The sequence below is a fragment of the Hippocampus bargibanti genome, linkage group LG12, assembly GCF_051943395.1.
Source record: "Hippocampus bargibanti isolate YZ-2025 linkage group LG12, ASM5194339v1, whole genome shotgun sequence".
Classification (NCBI taxonomy): domain Eukaryota; kingdom Metazoa; phylum Chordata; class Actinopteri; order Syngnathiformes; family Syngnathidae; genus Hippocampus; species Hippocampus bargibanti.
Genome location: NC_142745.1, coordinates 8,262,684 through 8,282,379, shown reverse-complemented (window position 1 = coordinate 8,282,379; position 19,696 = coordinate 8,262,684). Strand labels below are relative to the sequence as shown.

At 38.0% G+C, this 19,696-nt stretch overlaps 3 protein-coding genes across 11 annotated transcripts; 1 reads left to right on the top strand and 2 right to left on the bottom strand.

The window, feature by feature from the left end:
• Positions 1 to 1,585: 1,585 nt before the first annotated feature.
• Positions 1,586 to 9,844, bottom strand: arfgap1 (ARF GTPase activating protein 1). Of its 7 annotated transcripts, XM_089011292.1 has the most exons (14): positions 9,632 to 9,844; positions 9,073 to 9,141; positions 8,788 to 8,897; positions 8,388 to 8,559; positions 7,983 to 8,083; positions 7,824 to 7,910; positions 7,625 to 7,739; positions 7,494 to 7,550; positions 6,899 to 6,931; positions 6,649 to 6,678; positions 5,755 to 5,811; positions 4,351 to 4,410; positions 3,746 to 3,801; positions 1,586 to 3,655 (listed from the first exon to the last, which is right to left on the bottom strand). In XM_089011292.1, exons 2-14 carry the CDS (start codon positions 9,130 to 9,132, stop codon positions 3,316 to 3,318), a joined length of 1,278 nt encoding a protein of 425 aa, XP_088867418.1. In that variant the 5' UTR covers positions 9,133 to 9,141; positions 9,632 to 9,844; the 3' UTR covers positions 1,586 to 3,315. The 7 variants fall into 7 exon arrangements, with proteins under 7 accessions (XP_088867418.1, XP_088867420.1, XP_088867419.1 ...); XM_089011294.1 differs by lacking the exon at positions 4,351 to 4,410 and having other exon boundaries at positions 3,746 to 3,795; XM_089011293.1 differs by lacking the exon at positions 6,649 to 6,678 and having other exon boundaries at positions 9,632 to 9,843.
• A 617-nt stretch (positions 9,845 to 10,461) lies between these two features.
• Positions 10,462 to 15,100, bottom strand: LOC148890321 (uncharacterized). 3 transcript variants are annotated; one of them, XM_089011044.1, is made up of 7 exons: positions 15,004 to 15,100; positions 12,786 to 12,904; positions 12,577 to 12,684; positions 12,461 to 12,494; positions 12,307 to 12,359; positions 12,138 to 12,229; positions 10,462 to 11,003 (listed from the first exon to the last, which is right to left on the bottom strand). In XM_089011044.1, the coding sequence occupies exons 2-7, from the start codon at positions 12,847 to 12,849 to the stop codon at positions 10,764 to 10,766; spliced, it is 591 nt and encodes a 196-aa protein (XP_088867170.1). In that variant the 5' UTR covers positions 12,850 to 12,904; positions 15,004 to 15,100; the 3' UTR covers positions 10,462 to 10,763. The 3 variants fall into 3 exon arrangements, with proteins under 3 accessions (XP_088867170.1, XP_088867169.1, XP_088867171.1); XM_089011043.1 differs by lacking the exon at positions 15,004 to 15,100 and having other exon boundaries at positions 12,786 to 13,586; XM_089011045.1 differs by lacking the exon at positions 15,004 to 15,100 and having other exon boundaries at positions 12,643 to 12,684; positions 12,786 to 13,586.
• LOC148890320 (translocon-associated protein subunit alpha-like) lies at positions 13,923 to 19,658 on the top strand. Its single transcript, XM_089011042.1, has 9 exons — positions 13,923 to 14,058; positions 15,074 to 15,196; positions 15,272 to 15,358; positions 15,433 to 15,560; positions 15,907 to 16,041; positions 17,304 to 17,380; positions 18,159 to 18,237; positions 18,794 to 18,887; positions 18,997 to 19,658. Exons 1-9 carry the CDS (start codon positions 13,989 to 13,991, stop codon positions 19,059 to 19,061), a joined length of 858 nt encoding a protein of 285 aa, XP_088867168.1. The 5' UTR covers positions 13,923 to 13,988; the 3' UTR covers positions 19,062 to 19,658.
• The last annotated feature ends 38 nt before the right edge of the window (positions 19,659 to 19,696 follow it).

Below are 19,696 nucleotides of genomic sequence, written 5' to 3'. Positions count from 1 at the left end.
ACAAAAGCGCAAGTGAAAAAATAAAACGAAAACATCTAAAAAGAATGAGAAAAAAAAATCACTAAATAAATCTCGCAGAGCAGCATGACCCAGCATGGTGTGTCCTGGCCCCGTGTCACGTGCTCGTCTGATTCGATTCACCTCTGCAGTATTTAAGGATTCATTGCTTTTGTATCGATGCATCCTATGTGGATATGAGCGACACATGAACCGTTGGGAGCTTCCTGGGGACTGTGTATGGTTGCTTTGGACTTGAAAAGGGGTTATATTCTGACTTGCCTCCAATTAACTCATTCACTGCCAGACACGTGCAAAAATGTGTCTACTCCAGTGCCAGGGTTTTTATCATTTTCACTCAAATTCCACGACTCACAGAATATTGAGTTTTAGGCCTACATCAACATTCAATGCAGCGTAAGAAACCTGAGACTCTCTTCTTTTATCAGAAAAAAATAGTTGTATTTCCTCAATTATATGTGTCTGGAGTTATATGAGCTTGAAATGAGGGCGGCTGTCCAAAATACAATGCAATACATATACATATAGCGCGTTAACAACAGCTGAAGCGGGAACAACAATAAAGCGCCCCTTATAAAAAAATCTGTGATGCACTGAAAGGGGAATAAATTGTGGCGGTGGCACACGATAATGGCATTTCTTTTTTCCTCTCTTCAATTCTTTTTATTTATCTCGCGATCCAGCTATCTAGCTGGCTATCTGATTGGCTGGCTAACTATATCGCTAGCTCTCTATTAGCTATATAGATGTCTAGCAGGCTAGCTATCTAGCTAGCTATCTACTTGCTATCTGGCTATCTCGCTAGCTATCCATGAGCTATATGGCTATCTAGCTGCCTAGCTATCTAGCTGGCAGTTTATTAGCTAGCTATCTCGCTTTCTATCCTTTTGAGATACTCCAGGGTTGAGTGAACGGTGGTGTGTTTGGCAGCCACTGCTCACCCACAGAAAAACTTAACCTGTGACTGTCAAATGACCTTGAGAGTTTTAAAAGGCGCTTTGAAATGAAATGTATGATATATATTACTATAACATGGAAAAGGGGAAATGCTGCCCCCTTGTGGAAGGGGAAAAAGATTGCCAGAGACCATGGCCAGCGCTTTATCGACACCCAAAAGAGAAAAACAAAACCTAAACTAATTCGGGAATCGCGCTTTACGTCATATTTGCAATTCCCGAATAAATTTGTGAATGACAGTGAATGGGTTTAACTTAAATTTTCAGAGGTGGTCAATTTACCATATTAATACGGGAGGCTGATGCACAGTAAGTCAGCACAATATACAGTAAAGTCTCGTTATATCGATATTCAAGGGAGTCCGAAAAAATATCGATATAACCGGGACTATCGATATATCCGACCCTGTTTGCATGTAATTTTCTCCGTGCGTGCATAGAAATAGTATCGATATAACCGGGACTATCGATATATCCGATAGCGATATAACGAGACTTTACTGTAACTGTTTTAATGACGTGCTTTTAAACAACGGTAAGTGACCCGTGTGCTCATTGCCGTGCAAATACACAAAGGCCTGTTAGTGAAACTCATACGCAGGAAAGCCGCCTGGATTTTACAACAGCTGGATGTTTTAATTTTCACAGCACATCTTTTTTTTTAAGTTTTACAGGCATTGCCGCTGACCAGCAAATTACTCCAACAAGACATTCACTTCATCTTTGACTCACGAGAAGAGGACACTGTTGTTTTATACGAATATCTGCTATAGATTATGCTGTCATGAAAAGGGGAGCGAGGGAAAAAAAATCTCACAGTAGATCTTCAATTTGACAATGAGAAAACATCCATGAAACGAGTTGTTCGTTGACAAACATGTGCAACTCACGGCATGACGCGCACAGACTCACAAGCTGACGTGAGCATGAACAAAGCAAAGAAGAGCGGTTTAAGGCTTTAGAGACGAGTAAACGGGAACACACCTGATCCAGCAGGACAAACTGTCCTCGGGAGTGATTTTTTTTTCTTTTTAAAATCATAGTACTGTACAGACATCGAAACACATCAAAGTTGCAGATGTCCTATTTTGTTTTGTTTTTACACAACATGAACTCCACATGATTACGAAGACATACTGCATACACACACCGTGTAGTAAATTCTTGGTTGAGGTAGAAACAGAATGGAATACACTTTCTTTTGGGTAGATACAGAGGAGCGGGGGAAAAAATAAAAAGGGAGGGTAAATATTTTGCAAAGTGTTACACAAAGTATTATAATGCTTGAAAGAATTGGTCTGAATTATTCCAAACAAAGCTCCGAAAACATTACAAGGAAGTTTATCTGATGTCATAGATTTTAAAATGATTATAACCCTGACGTTTTCTATCCAGGTGAATAATTTAAAGTATTGAACCTTTTTCATTTGCAGCAAGGGTGCAAAAACGTGCGACTTAATGAACCCCCACCCTCCAAAAAGTTTGTAATGACGTCTTCCTACCACTACATGGCAGTATAACATGTCACATCAACTTCATAAAACTCAGTCCAATTGAAGATGCAGTACCAGTAATTGCAGTCCAGTATATGCTACTGTGTGTGAGTGAACGACATTTGTACAAAAAGCACAATCTTACATCACTTTTATCAAAAAGGTGCATCTACTCATCCCCAATCAATAGCTGCATGAAACTTCCAGTTATCGTATTGTATATCACGTTCACAGATTTTCTTTTCAACCCAGCTATGACCTATAACTTATATTATCACCTAACATCGTAGCTTTAAGAAGGTGGAGCATTGCTTTAGAAAGTTCAAAAATAATTTGGATCAATTCACAAGGGTTAAATATTAACCGTGCATAATTATATGTATATTATTTATTTTTTTTTCATTTTACAGCTAAAGAATATTTTATGTAACACTTTGACGGTACGCAAAGGAATTACATAGCATTCAAATGTGATGCACACTGATATGGTCCTGCGTTTCAATACGTTTGCGTCAAATCTCTCAGTCTGTATTTACAGATTCTTTTTTGTTCTCATGCATCATTTTCTTGGAGAAGTGAAATGAGCAACAGTATCACAATGTCACAAGTATACATTATGAATAATGGCTTATTTACCATTAGATCTATGTTCCATTTTAATAATCAATTCTGATCTTATACTGTATACACTGATATCTTATCCCTGGTAGGTGGGGGGAATCATTTACAATTATATAAAACAAGTCAATAGAGTTGTTATTTTTACGAATGACTTTTATCATGCACTTTATGTAAACCATCTGTTCATCATTGGATATAATAATAATAATAATAATAATACATTTAATTTACCAGTCTGCATTAGCCCAGGCTTCCTCCGCAGGTTTTGTAGGACTCTTTTTGGCCTTACCGTCCGCATTCTCCCAGTTGTTGTCCCAGGCCTCCCAGCTCTCCTCTGTGCTGTGCTTGTTGTTGGATGCCGCGTCAGAGCCCCAATTGTCCCAACTGTCGGAGCTCTTCTTTGCAGAATTATCAGCGATGGTCCAGCTGTCACTGCTTGGGGATTTCTTGGCCTTTAGAGAACTGTTGCTACCAAATGTTTCCCAGAAGTCCTTTGAGACAGGCTGGCTAGAACTGCCTTGATATCCCTCGGTAGCATCCATGTTCTGGTAGCTATCTCCAGCAGCCCTAAGCACAAGGAGATCATAAAATTCGCGCTTAAGTGCAAATAATTTAGGAGGTTGGCATTGTCCACAATTTAAATGAAATTTAAATTACCCATCTTCTGGTTTTCCCGAGAAGAAATTTGTCAATTTGGCGCCAGCTCCCTGCATCTAACATAACAAGAGAATACAGTTAAAAAATAAATAAACCGATAGCATCAAAAGTCATATGTGTGTGTGTGTGTGTGTGTGTGTGTGTGTGTGTGTGTGTGTGTGTGTGTGTGTGTGCGCGCGCGCGTGTATGCAGTACAGAGTTGTATATATTCAGTAACAATGTCATATTTGATCAAATCTATCTTCAAGATCTAATACTGCTTGAACATAATGCTGCTGTTTCAGTCTTAAGCAAAATAAAGGTGATGATGATGATAGTGAAAATGTACACACAAATACTCACCGCCGCAGTAAAAAAATGGCAGCAAGAAAAACAGCAGTACATAGAATTAATATCCACATACATACATGGTTCAACAAAACCAGTCTCTGAGGATGGAAACAAAGAGGTCGACCTCTGTGATATTTTCACATTTATATTATATTAATTGAACTTTTTGTTTCTTTTCAGTCATTTTTTTCTGCTTTACTGTGGCGGCGCCGCAGTCACGCTCACAAGACTGGTTTTGCCCCTTCAATGTGGCAGAGCTCTGCCATCCAGCCTACCTTGTTTGCCAACTCAGTGATGCCGCCTGTCATTTCGTCTAGCAATTTGCCATCTTTAACCTGGATGAGCCAAATTGGAAGTATTGAAACAAATCATAAACACATTTTTTAGGACAGTCACTGGATACCAGATTTTGTAATATTGTTAAAAAAAAAACATACCAAGAGAAATCATCATGTATACTTAGTCTCCCAAAACTACTTCAAAATGTAGTCATGCATTGTGTGTCGCTTTCTCGTTCCAAACGTGACGTCACGTGGGGATCGGCATCAACTCGAAAACAAGACTTCCTGAATATTCAGCGCGAGTCTTAAAACGTAAAATATAGCTATATGCGGTGGAATCTTTGTAAAATACACTCAGTCGAAGTCATTTGAAGTGATTTTACAAATTATGGACACAACTTGTCCGGGGCGTCGGTTGTCCTCTAATGTGATGGATTCTATGCTCGAAGATGTCATGAGAAAAAAAAAATCAGGCATTTCCAATTAGAATAGGTGAACTTTACACTAGCGGTATTTGTGGTGAATCAGAGACCCCTGAAAGGATTCCAAGTGTGGCAGACTGCCATCTAATCAAAGTTTCCAGTTAGATGAGGGTGTGTTGATATATGCAACCACATTATCTCAGTTCTTTACTTTAACTTCCCCTCTGCAAATTATTTTTTTTCTGTCATAGGTCATATTTGTGGACGTCTTAGTGATTTATCTTGGTCTGTTTTTTTATATCCCAAACAATTGGCATTGTTTATTTTGTCTTTTTTATATCCACTGTATATTCAGAACAGCAGGTAGTAAGGAATCTTTTTGTCAGATTGCACTTATTATTATAACAACCTTAAAAAATGTTAATTGGAAAGAAATGAGGCTACAATCATTCTGTGCGAGGGGAAAAGAGAAGTGCATGCTAGCATATGCGCCTTCACCAATGTCAACTGTACATTACAAGGCAAAAGACTTGAAAAGTGCTTATAAATGAAATGTGTTATTATTATTATCATTATTATTATTATTATTATTACAACAGGCTTGATCAGTCAAAGGTTCTTAACTTAACCAAAACGTTTTTTCAAATAAAAAGGCCAACTTTTCCTGACCTCCTACAATTGTCACTAAATTTAAACAAAACTCCTATATTATATAATAAAAGCAGGGGTCAATAATGATGTTACAAAACCAAAAATAATCTGGAATTACAATTTATCTGAACTTCAATTTCCTTGTCGCATTAAAACAGTTATAGAAGGCTAACCAAAATGAATTTGCTGCTTTTGTCTTATAATGTGCGTTCACATGAAACTGATAAGCAAGCGGAGTAGAAAATAGCGCATTCACATCCAAAGTAGTTTTCTTTCAAGCGCTGCAGCCCACCACCAATTGAACAACTTCAGTCATCCATGTTACCTTATCTTGGGTAGGTTTGATAACGCTCTCATTTATTGTGTGTCCTAACTCTGTGGCCTAGTTAGAAAGCAAAGAACGGGATAGGGGGTGGGGAATAATCACTTCAATTATTCGTTTTTTTTGGACGGCTTGGCAATAACGTGACTGGTGACACTGAACAATAAACAAATTGGTGTAATGGCTCAAAGACAGCTGGAGTGAACATAGACATAAATTTTGGATTCCATTTGACTTCAACACTTTCAAAGTATAGTTTAACGGGCTAAAATTATATTCTTAGCTGTGTGCCATTACCCCATGACAGCACAAAAAATAAACTCAACTGTCTTGCACAAATGGATAAGGCATTGCAGTAGAAGTCTGCTATGCACAGTAGTTTTTCCTTTTCCCCCATCTGTTAATACAGTGACTGATGAGAACCAAAAATGTATTATGTTAGTTATCCACATACACTCATAGCGCATATACTTTGACGCAAAAGCCAACGATTCACAGGTGACAGCCAGCGTTTGTGAAATGTCTCTCGCACAAAATGTGAATCTTCCGATCAGAAGAATCTAAAAATAAAATGACACGAAAAAAATAGAGTAAAGTCTCGTTATATCGATATTCTCGGGAGTCGGAAAAAATATCGATATAACTGGACTATCGATATATCCGATCCTGCGGTATGTAAATTTTCTCCTTGCGTTCATAGAAATAGTATCGTAATAAGCAGTACTATCGATATAACCGATATCGATATAACGAGACTTTACTGTACATGCGCACACAGACAAGGCTAGACAAGTTCTCATGCACCCATTTTTTTTTCATGAAAATTATAATCACACCACATTATTACAAACATGATGCAGTAAAAAAAAAGTGTCATGCGCTCATTTCTTGCTTTACCGGTTCCGGGGGCGCCTTATAGCCCCTTAACTATGTCCAGAGAAGGCAAAGACATATTAAAGTTAACAGTGAGTAGAGCATCATGCTTTTCGGAGATTTTATATTTCATGTGCAACGAGAATAATAGTCAGCAATAAAGAAAGCATACAGCATGTGGAAACTGAGTACTTATTTATCTAAATAATTCAATATGTGATTAGTGTGTGTTGTGTTACCTTCAAGATATCACCAGTAACCATGGAGGGCTTACCTTCAAAGTGGCTTGATTTGCCAGTTTGGTTGTCTGGATGTAAAAACATGAAAATGTATGAGGCACTTTCCTCAAAAACATTACCACTTAACTCATTGACTGCCAGACGTGCAAAAATGTGTCCACCCCAGTGCCAGGGTTTTTGTCATTGTCATTCGAATTCCAGGATCCACAGAATATTGACTTTTAGGTTTTTTTTAATAAACATTCAATGCAGCGTGAGAAACCTTGGACTCTCTTCTTTCATCAGAAAGAAAAGAGTTAATTCCTAAGTTATATGAGTCTGGAGTTATATGACCTTGATGTGAGAGCGGCTGTCCAAAATACAATGCAATACATACATATTTTTTTAACAACAGCAGAAGATGGATCAAAGCACTCACATGGGAAAAAGGGAGATGCTGCCCCCTTGTGGAAATGAAAAAACACTGCCAGTGGCCATGGACAGCGCTTTATCCGCACCCAAGCATCAAAAAACAAATTCGGGAATGGCGCTCTGTCATATTTTTAATTCCCGAATAAATTCGTGAATGGCAGTCAACGAGCTAATGAAGTGTTAGTTGAGAAATGCAGTTTTAAGATTTGGGCTTCTTACATTATCTTTTGCAATTGAAGCAAACTTGGTGGCTCCAACAGTGAAATTGCTCCAACCCTGTAAAAACAAAACAACATTGTGAGAAATGAAAATCTCGAGATAGACAAAGAAAATGCGATGATGTGTTTTACCGAATAAATGGAAGACATCGCATTATTTATGAAGTCATCCTCCTTCTTCTCTGGGGTCACTGTGTTGCCAAAGCCAACATAGCGGTTCTCCTGATTCCCACTGTAGCCACCTCCGCTGAAGAAAGGTTTTTAAAAGTAACATATTCATTTAACATGAAAAAAATAATAATAATCATTGAGAGGACAATCAAGTTCTTACCTCTGATAAGAGTTGACATCATCACTCAACCAGTCTTCAAATGCTTTATCACCAGAAGTGGCGGTGTTCGCTCCTGATCCCCCGGAACTGTGGCGTACATTCACAACAGCAATGATGAGTTATTTGCTGGATCGTATCCAAGCTTCCTTTCGGTCTTACCGATGCGAGGATGTCAAGCTGCTTTTAGGTTGAGGTGATGTCCAGTTTTTAGCAGATGATGATTCAATAGACCATTCCTTCCCCTCGGCTTCAGTGGCAACCTGATTAAGACAATATTAAACATGAACCAGAGAATTTGGGTTTTTATGTCTTATAAGGTGACATCAAATAAAATGAATAAAATGATAAAATAAAATGTGTTACAAATGATATTGTCCATTTGATAGATAGCTAGATAGCAAGATAGATTTTTTTTATCTGCAGCAACAACACACTGATTACACAAAGCAAAGCTAAATTACTAATTTACCCCAAATTTAGCCAGACAGTCATTTCGTATGGTGATTAAGCAGTATAATAGGAAATGGTGTCCTTCATCAGGTCATCGTTTCATGCAGAGCTCACCTTGTCCCGAAAAAGCGCAGCAGCTCGGCTGTTATACTTCTCCTGTAACGTCCAGTTGGGATTGTAGTCATCTTGGAGTTCAAGAAACAAACGAAATTTGCCATTGCCTCCTGCTTTCATTTTCTCAAGCTCAGTATCTTTCCACTTGTCCATCGTGACAGAACGTACAAAACTGCAAACAGAACAGAGATGTTTCCCAATAGACTATGATACATTTTAAGAAATGTTTTAGATTAAATAAATAAATCGGCCCATGATTTTTTTTAATCATTTACATTTACATCACATGCATTATGATCATTTAAGAGTGTGTCAATTCAAGGGTGATGAATCATGAATTAAGTTCAAAGTTGGAAAATGTTTCCCTCATCTCTCAATAGAAGAAATCATTTTTCACTACCTGAGATGTACTCCCAAGCCTCTATGTTTTCCAGAGCATTCCAAACATATCCAGATTCCATAGGTCACACTAACCCACTGAGGGTTGAACGCACCACACTCAAAGCACAGCTGTGGGAAATAAAACAAGATGTCAGGATATCAGGGAGGATATATCGTTTTAGGATGTAAATTGCGGAATCGGACAATGCTATTTCGCGATCATTTGTTTTACACAAATACAGAAACCATTGCTAGGTTGGGCTACATGTAAATATTAAACACCACTCGTTTTCTGTCTACTTACATTATTTTGATCTTGAGTTCTGACTTCCTTCAAAACCCTTCTTGTTCTTGGACTGGCCATGATGACTCACTGAAAACAAATTGACAGAGAAATGGGTTTGACAGTGTTAATGTTGTATCCAGTGGTGACCAAAAAAATATATACAAGAACGTCAATAATTTGCTCGTATTGGCATCGAAAAGCCATACAATTTTGCAAACAAGTGTGCTGAAGGATATTATTTGTCAGGACGGTGCTATCGCAATTAGGTGAATCTGAATAAGTCTTTAGATTGAAATGTGTATATTTTATACAGGCATATAGAATACAATTGTTATTAGTACAGAAAAGAAAAAAAAGTAGAAACGCACGTTACGAATGAGCGTGGGATTGAGTAATTTGAACAGACTCTATCTAAGCTTCCCGTACAGAGGCTTGGTGCTCAGCGTTTGAGAAAATGTCACGTGTTTTTAGGTTTTTCTCCTCCAAAAAACGGATCGTCAATACGGTTTCTGATTTTGATGATCAGCACAGATCCGGCTGAATTAGCCGGTGAGCTATCCAGCGAACTAACTCTTACCTGTTTGCTTGGGGAGCAACAAAAACACCGTTGTCAAAAGATGCTGTAAAATCACCCCACAAACGTACTATTTAAGTCACGGGTGTAAATCAAGTCTGAAAAGGCAACTTTAGAGGGTTGTCAGGCCGACAGAAATAAATAAAAATGGACTGCAGCGAAATTAAACACCGGCAGCCATGTTCCTGTTTGCATACGTTGGCAGTGCAATGCATTATGGGATTGTTTCCGCCACGATTCTCCCCTTGCCGCCTTCCGACCAAACGTTAAAAACATGAAAACGGAAATTGCGTAAAAAATGTTAATGACACCTTTTTAATTTTTTTAAATTATTATATTTAGACACATGGGGTAGCGATTTGAAACGATCGACTTGAATTTTCTGTAAATGTTCATAAATCCGTTTTCCCCAAAATGTGGTGATTCAATGCATGTATTTTATTTTTACAATGCATTATTATCACACGCAGTGATATCAGCTTACAGAAGCAGATGATAAGATGTCACTTTTCATTAAAAGCAGTCGGCTACTGATGATCAAAGTGGCATTACTGTGAAAATGAGTCATGCAATTTTCATACGGTCTGCTAACATTTCATATAAAAACTGATGACTGATGCTACGAAAATATGTTGGTAGATGTTGAGGTTCTTTGGGGGAAAATGTACACATTCACTTTTAAATTTTATAGAATTAATTGAGATAACAGCTAAAATGATCTAAATCATAAAATCAAGTGTAGCAAAAGATCCAGCAATAAATAACAGTGAAGCATTGGTGTGACTTCAAAGACATTTTATTTCATGGAACTAATTTATTTTTATTGATATCATTGGAGGTTATGGAGTTCTGCATATCTTCCAATCCATTCAAATCTGATGATCAACTGTACGTCTGTGTAAGCTCTCAGTCGTACAGGAGTGGTCCATGGGTGAAAAGGTTTGTTCAGCCGTCATCTGTACTTCTTTGAAGGTGTCGGACGTTTCGCTTCTTAACCAAGAGGCTTAGTCAGCTAACTCAAAATTTTTAGTTCACTGACGAAGATGATGGCTGAAAAAATATTTTCATCAATGATCAACAGTGTCATCTTGTGGTTGGAGGTTGTCACTACACTTCAAACCTGTCGCAACGACTGTCAGATGTGATTGCCGTGATTTTCGGCACACTGTGCCATATCAGTTGTTTTAATAGGCTTGGTTTGCACAGAAGCATACACATCCAACACAGTGGTAGCAGAATGCTCATTTCCTTTCCCTTCTTCTCTTGATTCATCAGACTGAAGGATGGCAGAGTACTGAATCTGAGGAGAGCTGCAGGCAGACTCGACCTGAGTGCGCTTTAGGCTTAGGTTGGCATAGCAGTCAGTAGTTTGTGGCTGAAAAGGCGAAAGGAATATGATCTCAATGCAATTGTCTCACATTATGTGCTAGATTATTGGAGAGTATTTACATGTATCTATTATTACAGATAGTAAATCGCACGGATTTATTTATAACTGCACATTTCCAGTTGAAGGGCAATGTGCTAAATTGTGTTTTATTGTTTGCTGCAGTAAAGTTGGACTGCATTGTGTTTTATCCATTCTTTAAAGGACAACCGACGTCTCCGGACAAGTTGTGTTCATAATTTGTATAAATGGCTTCAAATGACTTCTACTGGGCGTATTTTAATAAGATTCCACCGCATATAGCGATATTTTATGTTTTAAGACTCACTCTGAATATTCAGGAAGTCTTGTTTTTGAGTTGGTGACAAGTCCGTACGTGACGTCATGAAAGGACCGCCCCCCTGACCGATGTATTTTGCTGTACATGTTTGGTCTGAGAACCGTGTTGCACGCAAAAGCCGCCAGAAGAGGGCATCCAAGCTCCATATAAGGAATTTATCAGCCTGTGGAAGCGGAGGTGGCCACTGAGGTCGCCATTTTGTGCCTCTTTTTTTTGGGCGAGAGATTTTCCCCCAATGTTGCCTCAAAATGGCACATATAATTCTTTAATCGATTGCAAACATGTATGCTTTCCTCTTCAGAACTATTTGAATCATATTCATAACTGGATGTGTCACAAGAAAGCATATTCTCCGAATCTGAAACCATTGTTTGGATTCTCCAGCAATGCAAGACGTCTTGGCGTGATGTCACGAACTGGGGGCGGGACTTTCTGAAAATGCCCAATTCGCAGCTCAATTTTTTTTGCAGATTTTGGACACTTTAAGTCATTTTTATTGGTGTTTTGCATTTGAATAAAAATATCATACTGAGTGTTTTGGGTATTTTAGATGCTATAAAACGTTTTTCTGATGTCAGTTAAAAAACAAAAAAGTGACGTCGGTTGCCCTTTAAAAACAAGTAAATCCTAATTGGCCTTTTGAAACAATTTAACAAAAGAATGACTGTAAAGTAAATTGCTTGACAGTGGCCATAGAGTTCAATTGTTGGATTTCTTGTCAAATGTGATGATAGGATGTGGAATTATTTTTCAGAGAAGAAAAAATTAAATTTAATTAAAACCTGCAACTCGGAGTTTGAGCTCAGTTGATCCCTCAAAGAAGACGAATTTAGCGTCATGTGTGGAGGATTGATGTCAGAAATCACAGTTGTGCCTGAAGACGTATGAATGAAATACTTGAAAGAAAACACAAATCCATAATGGAAGAAGAGATATGTGAAAATCACTTACTAGTTTGCATGCAGCTGCCGTTTCCGTATATTGGAGAATCTTGAAGAGTCTGACTAAAACAGCACATAAAAGGAGGTTTAAGTTATTATCAAATGGTGGCTAGATTTTTTTAAAGTGCATAAAGTCTTCTATTGATTAGGGGAAATGTAAATACCTTTGTCTTTTCCTTGACCAACATGTTTTTCCCTCTAATCAACCATACAAAAGAACAAATATAAGATAACTAAAATGTAGCGCTTAATTTGATTTAAAGCTGAAGAAATTGATTACCTGAGCGACATGGTTTTAAAACACAAAAAATAATATAGCCAAACAATGAGAGTAACAGCAACCCACCGGTCACCCAGAATAAAGGTGCCATTCCAAAAGGGGACCAATCTGTCAAAAGAGAGGACACAAATGCGTTAACTATCGATTTACAGTATTAGATATGTGTCCTTTTGTAATATTTTTACCCATTTATCTATTTTGATACTTACCTGGTGGGATTGTGTGATGAGAACAGTTTTCCGTGTGCATGATTCTCTGATCGCAAACAGACATGCAGTTTACTCCCTCACTCTCAAGAAAGTGACTTATAAGCAACTATTGTTAGCACCTATGATGGAACAATAACACTGTTTCATGCACATGAAGTGCATTTTTGCAGAAACCCACAGACTGAGAACAAACACCATCCAAAAAAAGTAGAAAATTGAGTCTAAAACTGTAATCATTGAAGACATCAACAAAGACAGGTGCAGAAAAATCCTGACTAAAAATGTATTGCAGATAAACCTACTCTGACTGACATTCTTGATAATTGATGCTATCAGATTGACAACTAGGAAACGTTTAATCCAAGAGTTATGGCAGAAAAAAATGTGGTATCTAAATGTTACATTTTGTTTTTACGTCAACGATACTTGTTTAGCACACAGGCGAAAGTGGTTAGCATATCTCCCTCACAGTTCTGATGTTGCGGATTTGAATCTAAACCATATTCTCTGTGTATTTGCATGACAGGTTCCTTATTCACTCTTTACACAATACTTTTTTTCGTCATATTCTTTCTCTGTGCCATGTCGGTTTTTAATGTAGTCTATGGCTACGTGTGTAAATTTTGTATGTTTGTGTGTATGTGAGTGTGTGGTGTGCGTGTATAGGTTAGCATGTGGGGACATATACGTATACCTGTATGTTAAGGGAAAGAAGGGGAATCCTATTTTTATGGTGTAAGTTTGAACTTTTTAACTGGACAACACTTTGAATTGCATTTTTATGTATGATAAATGACATCTAAAATAAAGTTTGATTGGTTCATTTGATTGAAGTATGATGGTAAATATGGACATCACGAACACTTTTCTCCCCCTGTCCCCCCAATGTGTATATATATATATATATATATATATATATATATATATATATATATATATATATATATATATATATATATATGATATATATATATATATATATATATATATATATAAATATATTCTGATTAACCGCTGATATGCCAATAGTAAAATCCGTGGATGCCTAATCGTCTGGCAAGACATTTTAAGTTTGTGGGCACCTCCTCCAAGAGTTGACAATGGGCGTGTCATTTTTTCTTAGCCACGCCCCTTGAAGCGTGTCCCTCTTTTCTGCTGAATGCTGATGTGTAACTAACTTCAGTTTGCAAGCACGCTGCAAAAATGTTTACTTTTGGACCAAAAGTGCTGTTGCTGCTCCTCCTGGCTTTCCCCTGCGGCTTAATATCCATGGGTAAATTATTTTTCAGATTGACTGTCACCGTGCTGTTACTTGTATGCTGTTAAAATGTGAATTAGACACAATACATCGACGTGGCATATTTCCCACGAGAAGATGTGAAGCCAGTTCGGTGTGCGTATTCTAAACTACTTTTCTTCATTATCTAAAACTATAAACTTCATGGATGTTGATCGTCTAATGTCAAGGTTTACCAACAGTCGTTTGGAATGAATGAAAGTTATTGACGACTGTCTGTGTGAAGCGTGGGGTTTGATCGTGCGCGTGCTCGCTTAGAGGTGAATTTATTCGCCAGCCAGGAAGCAGATGTTTTACATTCGTCTGCTTCAAGTTGAAGTATGTGGATGTAGCAACGCTACGGTTACTCGCGCCTGATGGGACACGTCACCATAATGTGGGTAAAACGCTAACTTGTATTTGGAGCGTTGCATGACGTCACAGGTCAAGCCGCCGCACTCGGCCGTGTGTGAATGCCCATTAGGAATTATCCAAATGGGAATTTGGGATTCATTCATAATGTGGATTAAATAATTGTACTGTATTATCATTTTGGTTACTAACAAAAATCTAGGTTTTTATAATTTGTCATAGCGCTATATTAATCAATATATATTGTATTGTAACTTACCCATGCAGTACAACTAACTGCTCAAGAAGCATCAGAGAATTTACTTTATATGGGTGCAATTATTATTATTATTATTATTATTATTATTATTATTATTATTATTATTATTATTATTATTAACAATACAGTCTCTTTGCTTGAGCTAGATTTTTTTTTGCAGGTGAGCAATGAGTGTACATATAATCAATGAGTACTATAGCAAAATGTAACCGTGCTAGTGGTCATTTACGTTCATTGGAAATATTGTCCGGAACAGTGGATTGTCTTTTCAAAATTAGATTTAGCTGCCAATACATCAACATTCACTAGACCTCCGTGTATCAGGGCCAACAAAATTGCAAGCTTGAAATTAGATTTCCTTTCTTTTTCATTGCTGTGCAGGCCGAGTGTCCGCCAATACCGAATCTGTCGAGGATGTTGACCCAGATGCATCTGTCGATGAGGAGGAAGAAGATGAAGAAGAAGAAATGCCAGTGGAGGAAGAACAGATCCAAAGCTCGGCACGTAACATAAATAATATTTGAGCAGTGTTATTACCCAATCTACTTTTAATATCACATTGCGTTGTATGCCAGGAAGGAGATGACGACGACTCCGAAGGTGATGATAAATTGTTAACATCCCACGCTGATGCCGACACAACCATTGTCTTCACGACAGGAGAAGGTGAATCCGATTTTGATAGACAAGGTTTGTCAGTGTACTTTAACAACACTCATCTCCTTGTCGAAATACTTTAGAGTTCCCTGCTAATGAAATTGTGAGGTTTCTGGTGGGCTTCACCAATAAGGGAAATCAGGATTTCACCGTCGATTCCTTAGAAGCAACTTTCCGTTACCCTCAGGACTTTCAGTTCTACGTTCAAAATGTAAGTCAGAACTACCATTCAAACTTCCCAGCTTTTTTTATTTTGTGCTTTGTGCCTGTAATTATTTATATCTGCATATGAATGTTAATACGATGTATATATATTCTGGTCTATCCAAAAATGGGCCTTTATAAGTCAATAATTCTCTATATCAAGGGTGGGGCGCCCATAGGGAATTAACAGTCACACTAACATATTTTCCTGAACGGCTTGTGTATTTCCCGTGCATCATGAAAGGCTTTGCTATACAAATAACAATCACGACTGCACAATGGAAATTTCAATGCATTTTTCAGAATGAATTAGGCAGCTTTGTAAAACATTCTATTTGATATATTTGTTGTAGTTCACAGCTTTACCTCTGAGCACGGTGGTTCATCCGGGTGCACAGGCCTCCTTCGAGTACTCATTCATCCCAGCTCAGCCCATGGCCGGTCGTCCATTTGGTCTTGTTATTCTTCTCAACTATCATGACAATCAGGTTAGAGACTACAGTCTCCATTTATCCATCGACTCCCATCATTCCTATTCCGGTTAAGCGTTATTGAGCTTACGTGTGGAAAGCTATTTGGTTAAGATGCTTCAGTATAAGGTGCACCCAAAAGACTTTTGGATATTTATATATTATACAGTGATACCACAGCTTACGAACTTAATTGGTTCCCAGAACATATGTATAAGGCAAAAAACTGTGTCTTCCAAACATTAATTTTCCATAGGAAACCATTAAAAATGACAATAATTCGTTTCCAGGTCCCCATAAAACGTCATTTTCTCCTAAATAAGACTTAAAACTATTTTATGTATGATAAATGTGCTATTGTATTGTAATTAAAGAAATAAACTGTACTGTATAATAGTCGTTTTATTTACATTTGTGATGGTCGTTGATGTAGTTGCCCCTTGATGATATCCGAGTGAAGTTGCCGTGCTTTCTCTGTGATAATACCCTTATTCACACTGTCCCCTGCCAGCTGCTTTTCATTAATCCAAATCAACAGAAGTTTTTCAACCTCTTCTATTGCCTGAGACTGTTGCTTAGACAACACAGAAACACCCTTAGCCATACGTAGCAATGGTCGACTTAGCATACTGGTACTAGGACGCTAAGTTACACAAACGCACACCTCATTCGTGTTTCTCGATGATCTTCTTCTGCTCGACCGTAATTTTGCTTTCTGTCCTCTTCGGCTCAACACTAGCCTGTGGTGGGGTCTTTTTCGGTCCCAAAAAAGCAAACGTATCCACTCGACAGCAAACCACACATGCCATGTATGCACTCAGAGAAAGGGTGTGTGGAAAAGTAGTCCGGCAGCCACGGTGGCACTGTTCGGCCGTGTGATTTGGTGTTCTTCCGCCGATAACTAGTCCGCCAGACATTGTGGCGCTCCGTGTGTTTCCCGAAAACTAGTTTGTATGTCAAGATTATATTCTCGTGAATTTAATGTTCGTAAGGCGAAAAGTTCGTTAGCTAAAGCGTTCGTAAACCGAGGTGTCACTGTATCTGGAATATATTATTATAAAATAATATTATAATATTATTGAAGGTGTGCCTTATACTCCAGGGTGCCTTATATATGGAAAAGTTGGAAAATAAACCATTCATTGTGGGTGCGCCTTACACTCTGGTGCGCCTTATACCCTGGAAAATGCGGTGCTATGCTCAACTTTGCAATTCATTAAAGTTGAGTTTCAATGATACCAGAATCTTAAATCTTCTGGATGTTTACAATTGTCTTGCAGGGCGTTGTGTTTCAAACTGCCATTTACAACCAGACTGTTACCATCATTGAGAAAGAAGAAGGCCTGGATGGTGAAACGTAAGACGTTTTTTTTCTCCTCCTATTCTGTCAATATATGTTCATTGCAGTTGAAAAGTAAAGATGCACCAAGTCTTATTTTTATATCTCGGCATCATGTAATCAATCCGTAGGTAATTTCCCACAAGATACCCATAGACAATCCCAGGCCTCAATCCCCCAAAGTGTTGTAGCACCAAACTGTAAAAAGAGGTGTGAAATTAGCCCAGGGACTGTCTGGTTTTTCTGTGGAACAAAAGCAACAGAAGCTTATCATCCTATGCCTCCCAAAATCGGGAGCTTGTTTGCAATGTGATTATTAGATTCCTAAAAATGCAACGCAATGCAGTAAAGTCTCGTAATATCGATATTCAAGGGAGTCCGAAAAAATATCGATATAACCGGGACTATCGATATATCCGATATCGATATAACGAGACTTTACTGTATATTTATTTATTTATTTATTTATTTATTGAGATACCAGATTTTTTTTTTTTTACGGAACTGATGTTATTATGGTTAATGGTGGCAAAAAAAAACTATATTTTTATTTCATCTGAATCCTTTTCTCGGTTGAGTTTACTTAAAACATCTGATGAATTCACTGTGTCTCCTGTTTGTGCTCCTTGTTCATCTATTTGTACATTGCATATTCTGCAGATGTATATCAACATGCTCCATTCATCAACTGGTGACTTGATAGATTGTCCACCGAATGGCTTTGAACAGAGAGAAATGTTTCTTACATTTAGAACAATGGACACGCACCGATAACTATGATGTATTGTACTTGCAGAGTGTTTATGTACATCTTCCTTACCGGCCTGGTGGCTCTCATGCTCATTGCGATGTACCAGGTCTTGGAATCACGGACGGTAGGTCATTTTTTTAAAATATTTTAAATCAACTATGAAGCTATGAAATGAAGCTCGGATGGTTGAAATCAATCTAATCAGATTTTTTTCAACGTGCTTATTGAATGTCAAAACCTATGTTTAATGTTAAACTACCGTATTTTCCAGTATATAAGGCGCACCCAAAATCCTTGATTTTCTTCAAAGGATGACCCTGTGCCTTATATGCAGGTGTGCCTTATATGTGAAGTAATATTGAACCACAACAAGGTCTCACAATGTGGTGTGCCTTATATTTGGAAAACTTTTTTTCATTCATTGAAGGTGCGCCTTATACATGGAAAAAGTTTGAAAATAACCCATTCATTGGGGGTGCGCCTTATACTCGGGTGCACCCTATACACAGGAAAATATGATATTTAACTTATTAGTCTGAATTATGTCACGTGCTGGTTCAAATGAACCTCTTTTGCACAACTTTAGTGTCATATTCACTTAGGACATTTTAGTTGAATTCAGAGATTCCACTGGTGTGATTGGGAGGAATGTGAGGAATGTTGTTGTTTATGTGTTTCAGAAAAAGAGAATCTCAGTAAAGATAGAGAAGGGCACTGGCGGAATGAACGATGTGGACATCAGCTGGATTCCTCAGGAGACTCTCAATGTCATGAGTAGGTTCCTGACCCCCATCCCACACTGCAACGTCGAATAGAAAATCTGTCTTGCCAGGTTGCACCGACATTCATTTTCCAAATACTGTATGTACTTTCTATCTTATAGACAAAGCCTCCCCCAAAATATCACCACGGAAACGAGCCAAGCGGGCAGCTGGAGTGGATCAATAAAGCTGTTGCTTTGTCTTCAATCAACAAGAAGTCCACGAGGATTTCAAAAGCTCTTTTCCTCGCACATGTCTGATGCGTGTGATGGTGTTTGGACTTCAATTTCTGATCCGCGACTGTCAGAATTGCCACCTTGACACTAGCTGAACTGAATTGTCATTCATTTTAATGTTTCTTTTTGTAACAGCGTGAATGATTATGCGTGAATGTCAAAAAGAGGACAGGAAATGGGTGTGGCTGGAAGCATCTTGGCATAGAAATGCTGTGCAGTTGCCATAATGAGGCAACTGGATCCTCACTATGTGCCTTATCAGTCTGAGCCATTTCACAGGACCTCACAAAACCCAAGAATTGTAATTTGAATTTTTATAACCATTGCAGGATGTACAACAATGCAATGAAATTGTAATTTAAAAAAATACATTTTGCCCTTGAAGTAACATTTCAAACATGGTGAGGTGGTGGCAGCTGCAATTCGAACAAATAGATTTTACTCTAGATTGTTAGAAAATACTTTTGATATCTTCACGGTGTCCGCAGACTCTTTAATGAGGCTGTTCAAACACATGTTTAAGAAGAATAAATGTAACCCCAAAACAATCACACGTTTTTTTCCATTTTGTGGCATTTGAAGTCTT